This window comes from Xyrauchen texanus, chromosome 50 (genome assembly GCF_025860055.1).
Source record: "Xyrauchen texanus isolate HMW12.3.18 chromosome 50, RBS_HiC_50CHRs, whole genome shotgun sequence".
NCBI classification, from domain to species: Eukaryota; Metazoa; Chordata; class Actinopteri; order Cypriniformes; family Catostomidae; genus Xyrauchen; species Xyrauchen texanus.
Genome location: NC_068325.1, coordinates 9,973,356 through 9,992,811, shown reverse-complemented (window position 1 = coordinate 9,992,811; position 19,456 = coordinate 9,973,356). Strand labels below are relative to the sequence as shown.

Sequence of the window (19,456 nt, the reverse complement as noted above, 5' to 3'; positions counted from 1 at the left end):
TGAGATATTCTTCTAAAAATCTTTGTTTGTGTTCAGCAGAAGAAAGTCATACACATCTGGGATGGGATGAGGGTGAACATGATGTGAGAATTTTCATTTTTGGGTTAATAATCCCTTTAATTTATATTTAACCTGGAACATTCATTTATTCCATCTCTTGACCCTTGAATCCAGGGTCAATATAAATATCGATTGTGAATAAGTTTTAAAAACAGCTAAAAATCTTTATTATTATTATTATTATTTAGATAGTTCTGAGTGATGTAGACGGGAAGAATTTAAGGCCTGTGCATGTTCAGTGTGGGCGTGTGAGTGTATGCGCGCGAGCGCGTGTTTCTCTGCGTGCAAGAATGTGAGCGCGCGCGTGCTTGGTATGTTCCGCCCTGCCATCCGTAGCAAACGCGAGGGTTAAAACCAATCGAAAGTGATCATCCCTATGCCCTACTCCCTCCAAAGAACAAAGCTCTTGATGTGGGCACTCTGAAGAGAGCTTGGCACTGTAGTTTGATTGTACCCTTCGCTAAAAGTCTTGTATAAGGGCCCTTTGATAAAAAAAATTACTTTATTTTGTTTGGAACAAACATTCGAGTGGCGTCTCCCTTCCTGAAGTGCCCTTCAAGGGCGCAAAAATGCTGTTTGATAACACCCGATTTACTCAGCCTTTGATGGTGCGTATATTCGTCTGCTGTGGATACAGAGGGAGGGACTCTGCAAGAAAGCCTATGTTGGCGACAGAAACCAATCAGAGCAACACCTCACCGAGGACATCGATCAGTATTTATTTATCTGACGGAAACCGCCATTATTCTGTCAAACAATAACCTTCAGAACCCCAGAGAAACATTAGCGCTTTTTGAAAAATCGCCGACGACATGGGTGATTTTAGTATTGATCAGAACAACTTGCCTGGCGTTAAAGAGGGTGAGTGAAGAAGAATATGATGATGATGATTATGATGTTGCTCGTGCTGAGGCTTTGTGTGTTTCTGCGTTAAAACAAACGGGAGAGTAGCATTGATAAAACGCACGAGACAAGCGCGAGATATCGCTCAAACGGCGGCTGATTCCTGTCAGATGTAAAACACTGTTAAATATGATGACTTTATGATAAATTATATAGGTGTTTTGGTATTTAGTCTCAGTGAACTGGTCTTTGTTTATAATGTGTAATCTTTACGGAAGGGAAAGTCAAACAGCCCTGTTAATTAGCTTTAATGGCTTGTCAGCTGTGACATTATTGGGGTATATAGTGTGTAATATGAGGACTGCAGGGAGGTTAATATTGTGAAAAACTGGCACGTGTTGTCAGATTGGAGCTGATTCAACATGAGGAGATTCTGCATGCTGGAAACGACTGTGGTTCAACACAAGCTGTTGATGGCTGACTGATCATATTATTATGGTGAAATAGTTTTTTTTAGGCTGATTTAATGCTCGGAATGGATTCGCGTGGCAGTATTTGTCATTGCTGCTCCAAATCCCATGTTTGTTGTAATTTCATCCGAGGTTCAGATTCAGTTATTAGTCTGTACTCTGTCATTTTCAGGCCTAGAAAAGTCGTTGAAATGAATGCAATTTTAATAGTGAATAGCAGCAGTCTATTAGAAATATCAAATAAGTAGATGTGGGAGTTTTATAACTGGGAGGTTAACAAAAAAACAGATTGAAAACAAAGCACATACCATTTGTTTGTTCTTTCCCCCACCCTTTATGCATTCAGCGTTTTGTTGTTATTGTTTTGTTGTTGGAGCTGCTCTTAGCTCATTGAATGTCGAGGATGCTCTAGAAAAAAGTGCAGACTTGAAAAATATGCTGTTTTTACTGCTTGGCTAAGACCTCTTGGGATGCATTCAGTGGTTGGTTTCATGTTTGCTTTGGAGAGTTTTCAGCTTTTCCTTTTGACTGTCTGTTTGCAAGTCACTGCTTGGGTGGTGCTTTGTAGTGGCTTCAAGATCATCATTCATAATGGGTTAGGCATTTTAATTGATGCAGCTCAAACTGTTTGTGTTGCTTTAGGCTGCATTTGTTGCATCCTCAAGTGCTGATTCAATTCCTCACACATCTGTCAATCTGTATGGTAAAACACCAGTTCAGGTTGTAGACTAACAATGTCAAGTGGAAGTGGATACGTTTTTTATTAGACTAGGTATCGACCGATACACAAGTTTTATGAGACCTACAGAAATTCCTGAAATGAAATCAACACAATATTTGGGTGTTTGTTTTTATGGCTCTTTTTATTTTTTTTAACAAACAGATTTCAGCATTTTTCTTTTTGTTATATGAAAGTCATATTGAAACTGAGTTAGAAACTTTTTACCAGACATTTGCCATTTATTTTTGGTACTTTTCTAATGACTTCTGTACAGACTGTTTTCTGATTTAGCCTTCTCCCAGACCCACACTTTAAATATTAAACTATGAAAATCTGTTATAAAAATACAAATTGACATGTTTATAACTATAGTAATCTACACAAAGAGTAAAATAAGCATATAAATTACAAGATTGATTTCGTGAAACTGATTTCTATCTTATTTTTTCAAAATATATGACTGCTCCACAGTTGTGACGTCAGTTCCCCCATTCCAAACAATTTTGCCCCTAATAAGTGTTTCAAAAGATAATGTACTTGTTAGAGATATGAATCTTCACTGGCCTCATGATTCAATTTGATTACGATTCAAAGGGTAATGATTCGATTATAAAACGATTCTCGATGCATCACGATGCAGCTTGTCCTTCAATATCTTTTTTCAGTTTCTTTAAAATGTATTTTTTACTCTATTTTTTCCCTTCCAGCTTTTTATTGTACTGCTGTTTTAAATTCAGATCGAGTCACATTACATAAACTGGCATTTTACATTCAGTATGAGCTGAGAATAAAACATGGAACATCCACAAGATTAAATAAATGCTTCTATAGTTTAAAAAGAGTATCTCAGTTTTTCACTTTCTTTAGAAGCTTATAAAAAATCTCTTAAAATCACAAGAAAAATATTGGTTCTCCATCAAAACACTGAATACTACTTCAACTGAATATATTATTATTTTTAAGCATTGTAAATCATTTAATAGTTTTTAATGATTATTTAAAATTAATCTATGCCATGCTATTCATTTTAATTTTTAAGCACAAATGGAAGCTGCTGGTCCAGGATGAGAGATATATCTGCTTCTATGAGAGTGCAGCTGTCAGCTTCTCCTCCCTCACCTGCACAGGTGATAGTAAAGCGCTTTAAATAGCACCATTGTTGATTCAGAAATGTATCAAGCATTATGTATGCACTGTTCTATCTGTTTGCTCTGCGAGTAAAAGATAAAACCTTTATCATCAGGTGTGTGCTGCTGTCCTGACGAATGAGTGACCAGCAATGACAAAACCCAATGAAATGGAGTGCGCAAGAGTAGAGAAATGCATCTGGGCGGGGGGAATTATTTAATGAAAACTAGGGTTGGGCGATATGGCCTACAAATAAAATCTCTGATTTTATTTTTTTTAATTCGATTTACGATTTTTTCCCGATTTTCCCATCTACTTATTAAAGAAATCAATACGACAAACGGCAGACAACTTGAAGCAAATTTTGCTTTTATTTAATCAAAAGCAAGACAAATGTAACCCCCATTTCTGGGATGAAGTTTCTTGGGAACAAACTTCCCACTCTCACCGGTAGCCATGTTGTCGCTTGCTGTATGCTGTTGCCGTTTGGTGTGTGCTATGATGTTGTTGTTGTCGCTTGCCATACTGCTATGTGAAACTAATGCTACGGATGCTCCGGGGAGCCAAAAATGCGCCATTACACAAAAACTCGATTTACTTATTTTTTAAATCGCCCGCAACAAAAAATTCGAATTAATTCATTGAATCGATTTTTCGCCCAGGCCTAATGAAAACATATCTCGAACCGCTGCCTCGCATTATTTTCTTCGGTGTTTTCCCCAGTTGTGTGCAAATCAGTGCAATTATGGGTGCGAGCTCATCTTTCATGTTGTTTGTTGGCTTCTTATTAGAGGTCGGCCGATATAGGATTTTGCCGATATCTAAGTTGGGAAGACAAGCTAATAACAGATTTATTGGCCAATAGTTTTTAAAATTGATACTGAATGAAAAAACTAAATTTCAAGTAGGGATGCACCAATATCACTTTCTCTTCTGATTCTGATACCGGAAATCTCAGTATCGGCCAATACTGATATATATTATACAGTCGTGTTTGTGCACTGAACTTGCATCTTTGTTTCCACATCTGTCTTTGGCGCACACCCCTGCTCTGCCGTGATTTAAACTGAACTCCGAATCGATTCTGATTCTTTTGAGAATCGATTCAGAATCGTTTGAGTATGAAGTACGTCCTGGAATGGACATTTCAAAGTAGGATATACTGATTGTAGTATTGTTTTTGGAGAAGCCAGTATTTCAACTTGGCATGTTTGTCTTATAGCATATGATAACTTTATAATTTAGTACAGTAAATATATTACATATTGCTCCTTTGACTTGGTTTACAAGTGCTAGGGCTGTTGGAAAAACTCTTTCTGCTATTCTCAGAGTTTATTCATGATAAGAAGCCAACAAACAACATGAAAGATGAGCTCGCACCCATAATTGCATTGATTTGCACACAACAAGAGAAAATAATGACGAGGCAGCAGTTCGGAAGATGTTGGTGATGTTTTCATTGAATTATTAAATTAAATACTGAATGTAAAAGGCCAGTTTGTGTAATGTGACTCGTTCTGATTTTTTCCAGTGAAGATTCACACCTCTGTCTAACTGTGGACCGATGAATATCTAAGCTCTTTGCATAAAGCTGGGAAGTGTAAAAAAATTATATCAAAGCAATAATTCTGGATCGTAGGTCTTCTTTTTTTGTTTTTGTGAGGCATGGCCCACATCAGCAGATACTTCTTGTGAATAGCAAAATCAAAATATTTGGAGCTTTTTATAAGCCAAGATAGCTCTAACCCACACCTTCAATCTCATTTCATTAATTGGATGCCAGACTCAAATTGGCATTTGTTGACGTTATTAGCTTAGGGGTTCACATACTTTTTCCAAGCTATACTGTGAGTGTTTGAAAGATGTATTCAATATTTACAGGAATAAAAAAATAATTTGTGTTATTAGTTAAAATAGATAACATAACAAAATGTTAATTATTGTAACATCGATGAAGATCAAACCAGATGTTAAGACATGAATGCAGGTAATTCCAAAGGGTTCACATACATTTTCTTGTCTCTTTATGCAAAATTCTTTAAAAATAATGGAAATTAAAATATTTGTCATGTTGTCATGCTGCTGTTAGATTTTGAAATTGATTGTGATCGATGAGGTACTAGTAACTTTTCTGCTATTCTGCCAAGCATGAATGCCAAACATTATCAGATGAATCATCCTGGTTGATCTATCTGTCTATGACTACTTGAGAACTGCTTTTTCTTTTTTTTTTCTTTTATATATAATGGTGAGCAATGTAACCAGTAGGGTTGTAACGGTTCAAATTTCTCACGGTTCGGTTTGTATCATGATTTTTGGTTCACAGTTTTAGTATGGTTCGGTATTTGCTTTGTTTACAAAAAAATATTACTGCCAAATCCAAACACTACAACAGGGTTGCCCTTAAAAATAAATCATGGTACAACAGCCATGCCGTGTTTGCGTCTCTCCCCTCTCCGAACAACCCCGTCCCCACTCTCCCTCGGTGTCTGCACGCAAACCCTGTTTTGGCTTGTTTTCCAATATAAATAATATCTAAAACTCCTTTAAAACAACGTACATTTACTTCAGAAGCTTATCTGCAGAAGAAAAATTGTTATCTGAGAATTTTGACTATAGAATTAAAAATACACATTTTAAAATATCTAAAAATCCTCTAAAAAAAAGTTGCATTCACCTGAGAAGCAGCATATAACATATTTAGACTTGCTTTTAGAGAATAGATTTTGTAATATATGTGTGTATGTATGTATGTATGTATATATACGTATATTTTATCTTAACTGCACTCGCAGAAGTATAACCAAGTGAAAAAATACACTTTTTAAGAGGCATTCTCTTAATTCTCTTAAAGCAAGTCTAAATATCTTCTATTTTTCTTCTCAAGTAAATGTATTTTTAGACTATTTGAAATGGAAAACAAGACAAAAACACTTGATAACACATTTAAATATATGTCCCAATTAAACACTCTGGACACCTTTGTCCATACCGAGTGCAAATGCGAGATAACAGGATGTAATTTTACTTCTACAGTTAGTTTAATAGAAAGGCTTTGTAATGGTGAAATGGGGCAAGATATTCCTGTTCAAAACAAAACCAGGTAGGGGCTCTCAAGTGTGAGCGACCAATGAGCCAAATGCTGAATGCTTAATGATAAAACAAAATCTTATGTAGGTCTTTCCTACCTTTGTCCATCAGCCTGTAATTTACTGAAATGTAATCTGGGACATTTACTATTTCAAATGAAGGACTTCGCTATGCTATCAAATTGCTTGAATTAAGAGAGGGGGACATCTACAGGGAGAGATTGTAGCAGGTAGTTGAATTTTGGAATAAGATTCATTTTAATAATATTAACCATCCCAGTCAGAGATAAATGAAATGAAGCCCACCTGCCCACATCACTCAAACACCTTTTAATTAAAGGGTCAAAATTAAACTAACCAAATGACACACATTTGCTGGGAATAAAATACCCAAATACTTAATGCCGTTTGGGCCACTGGAAGGCATCTGGCTGAAAAGCCGTTACTGGGCAGTACACTATCAGAGCCAAAGCTTCGGATTTAGACCAATTCACTCTGTATCCTGAGAATTTAGAAAAGGTATGAATAATTCTGTGGAGGCGAGGCATAGATGTAGTGGGGTCGGAGACAACTAATAAAATTGATAAGCAAAAGCTTATGCGCCACACCTCCCGCCGCCACCCCTGTAAAATCATCCTCCTTTCGCATCGTGGCTGCTAATGGTTCCAGGGCAAGACAGAACAATAAGGGGGAAAAAGGGGCACCCACCTATCCAGAGTAAAATAATCTGAAATTAATCAATTTGTTTGAACCACCTCTACCGGGTGTCTAAAAAGTAACTTAATCCACCCAATAAAAGTATTCCCGAACCTGTACATTTCCAAAATCTTAAAAAGATATCAAATGCTTCTTTGGCATTAAGTGAGATGGCAGCAGCCGGAGACTGATCGTTCACCACTGCCCATATGACATTAATGAAATGCCTAATGTTATCAGAAGAGTTACAGCCCCAAATATACCCCACCAGAGATATATGTATAAGATATGTCATAACGTAATCAGTTAGCCAAAAAATGTTGACAATATTTTAACATCTAGCTGGATCAGGGAAATGGGATGGTAACTCTTACACTCGCTTGGATTTGGTGTTGATTTTCTCCCCAATTTGGCATGCCTAATTCCCAGTGTGCTCTAGTCCTCATGGTGGCGTAGGGACTCTAGGCAGTGGACGAATCTCATTTGCCTCCACGTCTGAGACAGTCAGTCCGCACATCTTATTGTTGAGCTCGTTACCTTGGAGACCGAGCGTGTGTGGAGGCTTGCACTATTTAACCCAAGGTGACTCTACCCACCCTAGCAACCGCGTCAATTGGTTGCTTAGGAAGCCTTACTGTAGCACACCTTGGATTCGAACTTGCAACTCCAGGTGTGGTAGTCATCGTCTTTACTTGCTGAGTTACCCAGGCCCCCCACTCACTGGGATGTTTGTCCTTTTTAAGAATCAGACTGATCCAGGCTTGTCATGGTTGGAGGAAGCTTTTCATTCTTTTATGATTCCATATAAACTTCTAGCAATAGTGGAGCCAACTCTGCAGCATAAGATCTGAAAACTCAGTGGCAAAGCTGTCTGGCCCCGGAGCCTTGCCTGTAGGCAAGTCCTTAATTACCTCGCCAAACTCCAATGTTATCTCAGAATCAAGAGAATTGTTTCACTCAGCTGTCAGTTTAGGAAGTTCTAATGGTTCCACAAAGTTTCTAATATTCTCATCAGCGTATGAAGACATGGAAGTATAGATCAAGATAGAATTCTTTAAAAGCATTATTAATATCAATGGCCGAGGTTAATTTTTCACCCCCAGCAGATTTCCCCTAGGGAATGGTAGAAAAAGATTCTCTCTGTTATATATATCTAGCCAGAAATGTTCCTGCTTTTGTGAATGCGGCAAAGAAAAAAAAATATTCTCAATTTGGCCAGGAATATCAGTGCAAATGTGACCTTCCATTGATGTTAAAGTTTCTTGCATTCCTTGAATCGATCATGTTTCTCTCTTGTCGAATTTGCAAAGTCTGGGAACAAGAAAATGCTGTGGTTTTTCCAAGTAAGCCTTCCTTTACTCCTTGCCTCGCGTAACACAAGTTCTTTATCGGATGATCTCAGAAATTTGTCAGAATTGATCAGGGCCTGCCTCTTTCCACAGCTTGCAGAGAAGGAACCCTGTGAGCTTGCTCAATTTCCAACTTATGGCCTGTTATGTCAAACAGATTTGGAAAGAGCTTTTCCAGGAATTTCAATATGTCCTGACCCTCTTCGGCCTCAGGAATTCCGACAATACCTTGGTCGGTAGTGGATTAGCAGATAATTCCCTCTCTGATGACTCCAGATAATCTCTGTTTTTCGACATCCTCCACTCTTGTAACCAGCACAGAGAATTTTGTCTCCATGGCAGTGATCGATCGACTTATCACAGTAAGATCCTCCAAGTCAGTGACCTTCGTCAGCATGAGCGCCCCGATCCACAGCAGTGCCACAACTTTGTTACTATGGTAACGGAGTTCACGAGGTGATTGTCGAGGTAAAGCGGGCTCATGCAGAATGTGAACTTTCAGCGCACGTGAAACTCTCAAAATGAAAACATGGCGGAACATCGCGATCTCCCAGAGTTGTATCTGCCGGAGAAACTCATAACAGCTACAGAGACGTATCTAGCTGAACTACGCCAGAAGCGACAATCCCCTTGACTACGGTCGCATAAACAAAGACCGCTTTCCTTTGCTTGCGCGGATTGCGCACAGGTATTTATCTGCCCCAAGCACCAGCACAGAGAGTGAGAGACTGTTCAGTGCAGCATCTCATGTTCTTGATGAGCTTTCTGACAGGAGAGACTGTCTGAAAGTTTAGCAACTTTTGTTCTTGAAGAGAAATCTTTCACTTGTACTTAAATAGAAAGCAGTCCAATTTGATGTGTATAGCAATTACATTCCACTTGTTCTTCACTTGAGGATACATCTGTCGTTTACAGTTGAGGTTGGATTTAGTTCAATTACTGCTGTTTTGCACTGTTGTTTTGCACAATCATTTTCACTTAAAGTGTACATACGTTTACATAAACAGAATAGAGCACTGATCTATATAGCCTATATAATTATATATTATAGTTATATATAGATCAGTGGAATAGAGGCCCTCTGCCATTCTGTGTTCTGCCTTTTTGTTTTAATTAAAATTACTGTTGCATATTTAAACTTTTTTAAAGATGCTAGCTAAGTTCATTACTTGACTGTTGTTTTGCATATAATAGTTTTTTAAAACTTTACATTATTTGGATAATTGTTAATAAAATCTGTAAAATTTGATTTTTACAGAACTGAATGAAGAATAATATTTAATATTGTTTTAATATATTTTTTGTTCAATTTTGGTGTTACTTTCTATAAAAGTGTGATTTATTGGTTTGTAGTTTTTCAATTCAGATTCGTTAAATTCATGAAATTCATGAAAAAGTATAATATTAATACAATTATACACAAATTATTATTTTTGTTTTTCTTAAATAGGTAAAAAAAAAAAAAAAGCAGGTTTCGGTTTTCGGCCAAGTGCATCCTGGATTTTCGGTTTCGGCCCAGAATTTTAATTTCGGTGCATCCCTAAAAATAATGTCACTTGATGCATGTTCTTGTACTTGAAAACCATGAACAAAACTATGTAGAAGGATATGTGACCAGACGGAGAATCTCACCTGCATGTGCGCATCTCCTTTCCTCCTAGACTGTCAGTCAGACTTGTCATCTTGTGCCACACACACGCAGCAGAGAAAATGTCTGAGAAGCGCGTGTGTGTGTGTGTGTGTGTGTGTGTGTGTATTTTAAAGCAGTATATCTCAACTGGTGGGTCGTGTCCCAAATGTGTGTTGCAGGTCTATTCAGACTGGGTGGCAGACAGCAGGGAAAGAACAATGCCATGGTTCTCCCATTGAAAATATTTTGTCGGCCGCCCAAGTGATAGCCTATCACAGGTTACATTTTTACTAATGTGAGTCGCCACTTGATTTCCAATGTCCTGGGATTCCAAAATCTGGGTCCGGAAGAAAAAACAGTTGAGAACCACAGAGTTAAAGGTACAGTCAGGAGCAGTCTGGCTGTGCTGTCACGCAACTACAGTATATGTTAATTGTTAATTATCATAGGACATTACTTTAAAAGCTCACACAGCTGATGTTATTTTTCACTTAGTAGTTAATTTAACATGCTATGCTAAAATGTAAATTAACATGCTTTATTTATATAACATGTTATAGTTACATGCTATTTTTTTTAATCAAGTTTATAATTCATTTTATTATTATAATTGTAAAGGGATTAATGGAAAGGAGGCAAGAACCGACAATATAAATAATAGTTTAATAAAGAACTAAACAAAAAGACAAACACCCAAAGGTGTCCGACAGCTGTCCATAAATCTCTCTCTCTCTCTCTCTCTCTCTCTCTCTCTCTGTACAGCAGCTTCCTGTCCATTAGCCTGATTAGGGGCCGGATGTGCGGAATCATGACCCGGCCCTGCCCTCCGCCCTGTCACAATAATTCTGCTAGCTTTCTTATTTATTCTTTTTTTTTTATCTTCTAAATGGAGACTTTGCTTTAGCTGATGTGAAAGACAGAGTTTCAGTTCCTGTAGTTATATTTATTTCTGGGCAGAGGTGATAATGACTTGTTGCACTGCTGTTTCTAGCGAACCCAGTCCGTCTTCGTGATGACGCAAGTCCTTCATAGACCACTGTTTACACTGAAATTTGAGTTTTTACTTTGCAATGCTTGTTGCTCAAATATTCTGCTTTGATATATTTATTTTGATGATGAGAAATGCTTTATGCTGTGAACTGTAACCGCTTGCATGAGGCTGAAACTATGGCATAGCTCTTTTTTTTTTAGCAGAAAATAATCTGGCTTTTATCTTTCTCTCTCTTTGTGCAGTGTGCCGGGACTTTGCTGTTCTAGAAGACCATTGCCTGGCTCACAACCTTCAGGAACAGGAAAGTAAGACCTTTCATAGCCTTTGTGTTTTTTTTAGTTGTTTTTGTAGAGTTTGTACATCCTTTCAGTGGGTGTTGAGGGTAAAAGTTTGGTTTGACTTGTGCCATGTGTCCAAAGATGAGATCCATGCAATCCACACAATTTGTCATTAAATAATGTCTCTTTTAATATCCAATCTGTTTTTTACAGTTTGTTGATGATCAAAAACAACAAAAATAGAAACATTCAGTACAATCACACAGAACTGCCGATATGCTTAAAGAGATGTAAATAATTGCAAATCGTATAAATTATGCATGTAAACTATAAACATGTAACATAATAATGATATACACTCACCGAGTACTTTAGGACCACTATGTTATGCATTCTGAGATGCTATTCTGCTCACTTATATTGTACAGAGTGGTTATCTGAGTTACCATAGCCTTTCTTTGCTCGAACCAGTCTGGCCATTCTCTGTTGACCTCTCTCATCAAGGCATTTCCATCCGCAGATTTGACGCTCACTGGATGTTTTATGGTTTTGGCACCATTCTGAGGAAACTCTTAGAGACTGTTGTGGGTGAAAATCAGCAGTTACGGAAATTCTCAAACCAGCTCATCTAGCACGAACAATCATTTATTTATTCCAATTTTTTATGTGAGTGGAAATTAAGCTGCTGACCCGTATCTGCCTGATTTTATGCACTGCACTGCTGCTACACGATTGGCTGAATAGATAATCGCATGAATATGTAGGTGGACCGGTGTTCCTAATAAAGTGCTCAATGATTGAATATATTCAAGATATGGAATACTTGGAATTTGGGCTTTAAAAAGGCTCAAATTTAACCAAAACGATAAACTAATTATAAAATAAACTTAGTAAAATCAATATTTTCGTAATATACCAAGTTAGAAGGTCCTCTGAATAATTAAGGGCACTAGCTGATAGATAATTTCTTTCATATGTAAGCAAAATGGACATTATAACTGAAATAAACTCGAATGAATTGGAATCTAATCAAGAGATCCTAATTGGGAAATCTACATCAATAACCAGCCCTAATTTAAAACCTGTAATGTTGTAGTTCCTAATAAAGTTACCAGCCAACTGATGGAGCACGGCCGGCGCCGAATCTGCTGAGAGTGAGATAAGTGGCAGCCCTAGACGCTGGTTCGAGAGAGACAGAGAGATGCAGATGGCCACGTTGCATGTTTATGTTGGCTTTAAGTTATTCTATATCAAATGTTACGTTGACTGTTCAGCCAGTTCCCGCCTCCTCCGCGCACGTCATTATACTGTTACAAGTTTATACACTCTCACCACAGTGTCACACATGATCCTATGTCTTTTTTTAGTTCTTGTATTTAGAAAAAGAAGTGTGAAAATCACACTCAGATCTCCAGAAGATCATGGCCTTGTCTTTGACATCATGAAGACACAATGAAAGAACACAGATATCATGTGGAAGGCACTTAGACAAAGCATCTGATTTGACATCCTGCAGCAGCACCTCACAGTCCTTGAAGTAGATTTTGAGAACGGCTGTACTATTGTTTGTGATTGTGGTTTATCTTTAAAGTGTCATGCATGGATGCATAAATTCAAATGTTTGATCAGCTGGAAGGCCACATTCCAGGAAAACTATTATCTATATTTTAAAGTTGAAGACATTAAGTTTCAATTTCCTGAGGTTTGAAGGCACTGGAAATTGTCAACAATTGGAAATTGGGATAAGACTATTAGCTCGACAATCTTCTGCTTTCATATATGTAGGCTAGTGTTACTACCATAATTTCTCACTTGTTAAATTGTTTTTTTCTTTGGAAATGTAGAATATTTATCTGTGGTCTCCAAAAGCTTTTGTTCAAATGTTCATTGTCCAAAATAATAATAATAATAATAATAAAATGGTCCAGAATCCAGATAAATCCCATAACCTTCTGGTTATCCAAAAGTTGGCGAGTATACGGTTATCTTCTTTATAATTAAACAAAGTAGCTTCTTTGACTGTTAAATAAACAGACCTGACCTTTTGTTCAAGTCTTTCAGAGTTCACATCCACTTTTAGTCCTACGCGCAGATGGTGCTGAACCATCCCAGCTGAATTTATTTCGGTGAATGAAAGAGAAAGGTTTGTTCTCTAAGGAAAATTATTAAATGGCTCTTTGTTTGTAACGTTGTAGAATTAAGCTAGTTTGACTGAAATCATTGTTTCATGTAAATAACTACCTCTTAAACTTACGCATTCCAGGTATCTGACTGCACCTTCTATTAGAGCTGAACGATTACTCAAAACAAAATTGATATCGCAATATTGGATAATCTTTGTTATAATTCTTATTTTTTTTTCTTTTCACATTTTAGAATAATAGTAAAGTCATCAAAACTATGGAATAACATAAATTGAACTATGGGAATTATGTTCACTAAACAAAACCCAAAATAAATCAAAACTGTTTTATATTTTAGCATCTTCAAACTCTTTGCCTAGAATTTGCAGAAATATACTCTTGACTTTTTCTTGACATCTCAACCAACTTCTCAAGGAATCACCCTGGGATGCTTTTTAAACAGTATTGAAGGAGTTCCCATCTATGTTGGGCACTTGTTGGCTGCTTTTCTTTATTATTCAGTCCAAATCATCAATTAAAAAAACAAAATTAAAAAAATTCATAAAAGTTTAGTTTTATAATTAAATATTAATATGGTGGCACAATTATATTTTTGTCTACAAACATAATTTGAAACATTTAAGCATACGTCTTCAGATCAAAAGATTTTTAAGATCACTAGAAACATTTCAGTCAAGTGTTTCAAAAGTTTTGACCGGTAGTAGTTCAAAGTTAACTGGTCTGTTTAGCCAGCCCTGCATGTCTACAGTTGTGGTACAGTATATGTGGCTACTAAGGACAATCCTCCAATTTAAAAAAAACTGACAGATATTCAACAAATAGGTTCAATAATTATAACGTATTTTCATTGCACAAAAATAACAAGAGTCCTCATGTAAAACATTCTCCAAAACAGAGCGGCACCAAACCACCCGGACGAAGAATGACTCTCTTAACTAAGTGCTTGGATTCACGGGGCGATCCTCTCAGAGTCCACATTCAATACCTGGTAGATTAGTAGTAATATCGATCCACAACATCCAGTTGACATCATTTAACGACATCTGGTCCACAAAAGCTGACACGGATGAGAAAAATGTTATCTGCAAACTGTCGCGCGACGATAATAACTTGTGGTAATACAAACAATCTGTTTTAACTCTTTAAAATGAAGCACACTAAAGAATATTATGAAAGCCAAAAGATGCTCTCCGCATTAATTCAGTCTTTTTTTTAATAATTTTATAAATGTATTTTATGTCATTTCTGCAAGACTTGTTATTTTCGTTATGTATTTTTTACTAAAATTGTCATATTTTCTTTGTTAATCTTTGTGGAAAGTTTATAATAATACTGGACAATAACATATCAGACTGAAATGTGGCATAATGAGTTTTTTATTTTGTCGAGTTCTAAATAAAGAGAACATTATATAAGACTTAAGTAGTTTTCATTTAAAGTATTTTTCACTGATTAGATTTTCCAAAAAGTGGCATTACAATATGGTTATATATTATTTGAACAGATTTTTTATTGGTTTTCCAGAAAAACAATTACTGTATCGCAATGTATATCATTATCGTGATGTAAAATTACTCATTTTGTGATAAAATAGGATTGGGCGATATGACCAAAATCTTATAAGGTCATGAGTTTTTCGCACTGGTGCACCCAAATAATTTTCCTCATTCGCACAATGTATCTTTCACGGAGTGAAATGCTCGCATTGTAGAGCCCTGCTTTCAGGTATATTGTTTAATCTTACTAGATACGGCTTATGTTCATGATCAGTAAGAAGTGTCCTGTCTTTTGGGAAAATGATGTATTGACTGGCCTAGCGTTGCGTCACTGTTTAAGATTTACCGCCCTGCAGACGTGGCACATTGACTCAGCCTTGAGATAGCTGTGGGATTGACGTGACGCCTCAAATTGCGATTTCAGAACATCATCTTGTATTTGTGTCTGTACTGATATGTCTTCATTTGTGAAATCACCTTATACCAATTATAGTTGTCAATGCACGATCTCTAAGAGTAGGTGAAAGATGTTAAATTGTCAGTTCATTGTAAAGACATTTTCACACCAATTCTGAATTTTTGGCATGTAGAACATGCAAAATACAGTGCAACAGTCTTGATCCGGAAGTAAATATCACATTAATTTTCTCAATTGGGGAGCACATTTTTATCAATAACTTATAAACCTTTAAAGACATGACTATCGTTAGTGCAGAGGTTGTTAATTGATTCTCTTGAAGAAATCATTCAGTGCTATTTCAAGTTAATAAAAAAAAATGTGTTTAAGATAAATTATAAAATATACTACCCATGATCCTGAAGGAGAACAATCCACCAATCAGAAAATGATGGCCAGCAGCAACGTCCACACCCATGACAAATCAAATTACTTCAAGAATATCTGAATATTTTGTAATTAAATCAAAATATATTTCAAATCAGCTAATTTAAATCAATACATGTATACTGTCTATAGTTTTTTTCTATTTGATTTTCATTCACATTGCTTCATTGGATTGTTATTCATGCCCTCATTTAGGATGTTTAGGACACAGTCTTGTAGATTTATTTATTTACATTTATTTACAGATCAAAGTTTGTAATGTTGTGATTCATCTGGAGCTGTTTGGTTCGGTTCATTGCTTAGAACTTGGTTTATGGCCTTTATGAAGAATTTTATGAAATCCCCAGGTAAAAAAATGTATGGGGAAATATATTTCTGGAACCAAGACTGCTGAAAAGTGGGTGGGAACTCTAGCGCTCTATAAGGTTTTGAAACAAATTATGCATCTCTAGGAACTCCATAACATAAACTCCAAAATATTGTAACGCATCATGCAATTATAAAGATAATTCTAGTGGGGGTGGTAAAAATAGCGATTTTCCGATGGATCGCATTCTTCATTTGAATATCTTGATATTGTTTCTTAAATCCCAAGATCGCTCTTTTATTCTGCAGCAACCCTCTACAGTGAGAGTAAATCACTCACATATGCGACCAAATTTCACAACTGACTGGTAAATGTTCAGATTTCACTCGCTAGTAATTGTGTAGTATAGTGATGGAGAATTCAGTAGCAAGATCCTTTCACTGCGGGTCGAGACTAAAATGTTCCGTGTAATGTGTGTCCAAAGACAAAATCTACACGACCCATTTGCAACTGAATAATATTTTTTAAAACCAGCAAAAGCATCAAAAAATAAACTTGATTCTAAACACGCATGGCACAGTTGAGAGAATTTGTGTCTCCCTTGTTAACATGTGCTCCTTTACAGATGTTCTTCACAGAAATGCCGGTTTTTTTAAAGAGACCGTACCGGTTATTAGTGCTTGTTCAACAAATCAGTGTAAATACTTGTAAATAGTAAAAAATAAACATGTAACAAAAAATAATATATGCTATATAATATGTTTTTTGATTGAATAAATGGATTTGTCCATTTTTAAAAAGCTTCTATGTGACCAAATTATGAAAAACTAGTAAAATATAATTAGTAAATTCAATATTTTCATTAAGTACCAAGTTAGAAGTTCCCCTGTATAATTAACACCATTAGCTGGGAAATAATTTATTTTCAAATGTAAGCAAAATGGACATTATAACTGAAATCTACATATATCTAATGCAATCAAAATCAAAATTGATCATCGAAATCTGTATCAATACCCAGCTCTAAATTCTAAGTGTTCTATTTGGTATTATGTTTAGTGGCACTAGGGGTGCAAATATTACTCACTTCAGCAAGTGTAGTGAGTATTCTCTAGTGTCTGTACACCTATATGACCGGTTTCTCTTCTTCTACCCTTCACTTTTCCAGTCGAGAGCCACCTGGCATCAAATGTCCACAAGAGCCGTCTGGTGCAGCAGGACCTGTATTTGGCCAAACGTATGCAAGAGGAGGAAGACCTACGGGCCAAAGCCGAGAGCAAGAGAAAACACAGACACTTGTGAGTGACCCAAAAGAACCACCATGCCACTTTTCTCAAAACTGCTAATTGAGACCAAGATACTGGTCATGTAGAGGTTAAAGACTTTAACCAAAGTATTTAGGGAGCCGCTGCTAAAAACCAGCCAACATTAAACATTTCTGCCTCCTTGTAATTCATTTACTGAAACCGAGAGAAGGGTCATTATTTTCTCAGATATTCCCAAACAATCAGTTGTAGAAGTTGCACCATGTTAGGCGGTCAGATGCCTGGTACTGTGAGGTACCAGATGGGAAATCTTTCTTGTTTTTCTGTCAAGAACTGTAAGTAGGCGTAGATGATATCATCAGCTGAATGTGTACTTGAGTTTTCAGTTTATTATATATATATTAGATATAAGTATGTATAAAAAAATACAGATTGTATCTAATTAGTGGAGTTTAGCTAGGTTTATGCAGTGCTTTGCTGTTGTGAGTGAACACAAGGCCTTGTGTCGTCTCATAGTGTGCTGATGTAGTAAAATGTTTTGACCACGACGCATGCCACTTGTAGATAAAGTGTTCCTTCCGACTGGCCGACATCTCAAGGCCTCTAAGCTGATGCTATCATCAGGGTTTTGGCATGGCAGAATAAGTGGCTGATGAGCCTGAGGGGAGAGTCCCTCCACAGCTTAAAAACTGAACCCATGCCTGTAAATATTCATTTGTATATATACTTTTAATAGCTGTATAGTTGCAGGTTTACAGACCTAGTGGAAATGTACCTTGTAAAATGCAAACTTACTAAGGTTTTTTTTTCTGGGATGAATGTAGGCCAGTGGTCAGACTGTGTTATGCAGAGTAGTATGCCACATGACTTGTCAATTTTAATTATAACTTTGTGCAAATGAAGGATTTTGCTTCTTTCCAGGCTGAAAAATGGTAGTCTTTTTAGAGCATCTGAATGGGTTAGGGTTAGGTCTGAATGCCAAAGTAACTTTAGACCTGATCGAATAATCAGTGCTGTCTTTAGGTTGACCTATGTTTGAAAAGGTCATTTGCTTCCTAACCATGATCTTTACTGAATGCAGTGTTAAATAAGATGACTGTCAGACAGATTATAGAACAGGAATCTGCATGAACCTGTTGGCTGATCAAGCCACAACCAGCATAAAATTCCAGACACATTTACAGTACTAAGGAAAGTGGCCTTTTCTAGATTCTAATGGGATTGCTTTACTAATTACTCTGTCTGAAGAGTAATCGCTGTTCTTGTGAATTAATTACAACATATCTTTACCGGATAGACAACACAAGGGTAGACACATTGTCCTTGGATTTATTTAAGATCAAATTCATTGTGATAGTGATATAAAATATAAAAAGATTAGTTCTGACATTGTCCATGACATCTTTCTCTAGGGATGGGAATCATAGTGTACTGAACGATTCTGATTCCTCTTAACAATTCTGGTTCTGTAACGGTTCCATTAGGGTCATTTCATGTCAACTCTACCAGAGGTCCCAAGCTTAATATTTAAATTTGTATATATATTTTTTCTGGTGAAAGAAATGCGTAAATGTAGATGAAAGCCAAAATGTGAAATGCCATGGATGAATATTTACTGAGTAATTGACCATGATTTTGGAGCAAAACCACAGATAAAAAAAAAAATAACCTTTATACAAAGTGACCCACATTTGGTTTTCGACCATTGAAAATGGGTAAAATTCAACAATTTTCTCATGGAGCAACATTGAGATTCCCATATCTCTGGGACTGAATCATATAGGTCCTTATCAATGAAGATTCCAAAAGAAAACTTTGTTCTGAACTAGAATCTAAAAGGGTATTAAGATATATTTAAAACTTCTTGAGTTACAGGCACACCAACTTTGGAAAAAGAACACTAAAAGAGCTTTTTCCTGTTTTTGAATGATCACCAGTGGCATATAATGCAACAAGGATTTCAAAAGTCAACTGATTTTAGTAACAGACTTACCAATTTATGTGTAAATATAAAATAATGATGCTGCCATCTTTCTAAGGTTATATTTTTTATCTGTAGTTTTGCTCCAAAATCATAGGTGAAAATTACCATTTTGACCTCCTCTACAAAATAATGGATAACTCAGTGAATATTCATCCATGACA

At 36.4% G+C, this 19,456-nt stretch overlaps 1 protein-coding gene across 2 annotated transcripts in view; it reads left to right on the top strand.

Annotated features, from left to right (window-relative positions):
* Nucleotides 1-661: 661 nt before the first annotated feature.
* ccdc50a (coiled-coil domain containing 50a) overlaps nt 662-19,456 on the top strand; it is a 32,384-nt gene continuing 13,589 nt past the window's right edge. For both annotated transcript variants that reach the window (XM_052124172.1, XM_052124171.1), the window contains exons 1-3: nt 662-921; nt 11,220-11,282; nt 17,215-17,344. In XM_052124172.1, the coding sequence (XP_051980132.1) occupies nt 873-921; nt 11,220-11,282; nt 17,215-17,344 (242 nt within the window). In that variant the 5' untranslated portion in view covers nt 662-872. The remainder of the gene's footprint in view (nt 922-11,219; nt 11,283-17,214; nt 17,345-19,456) is intronic.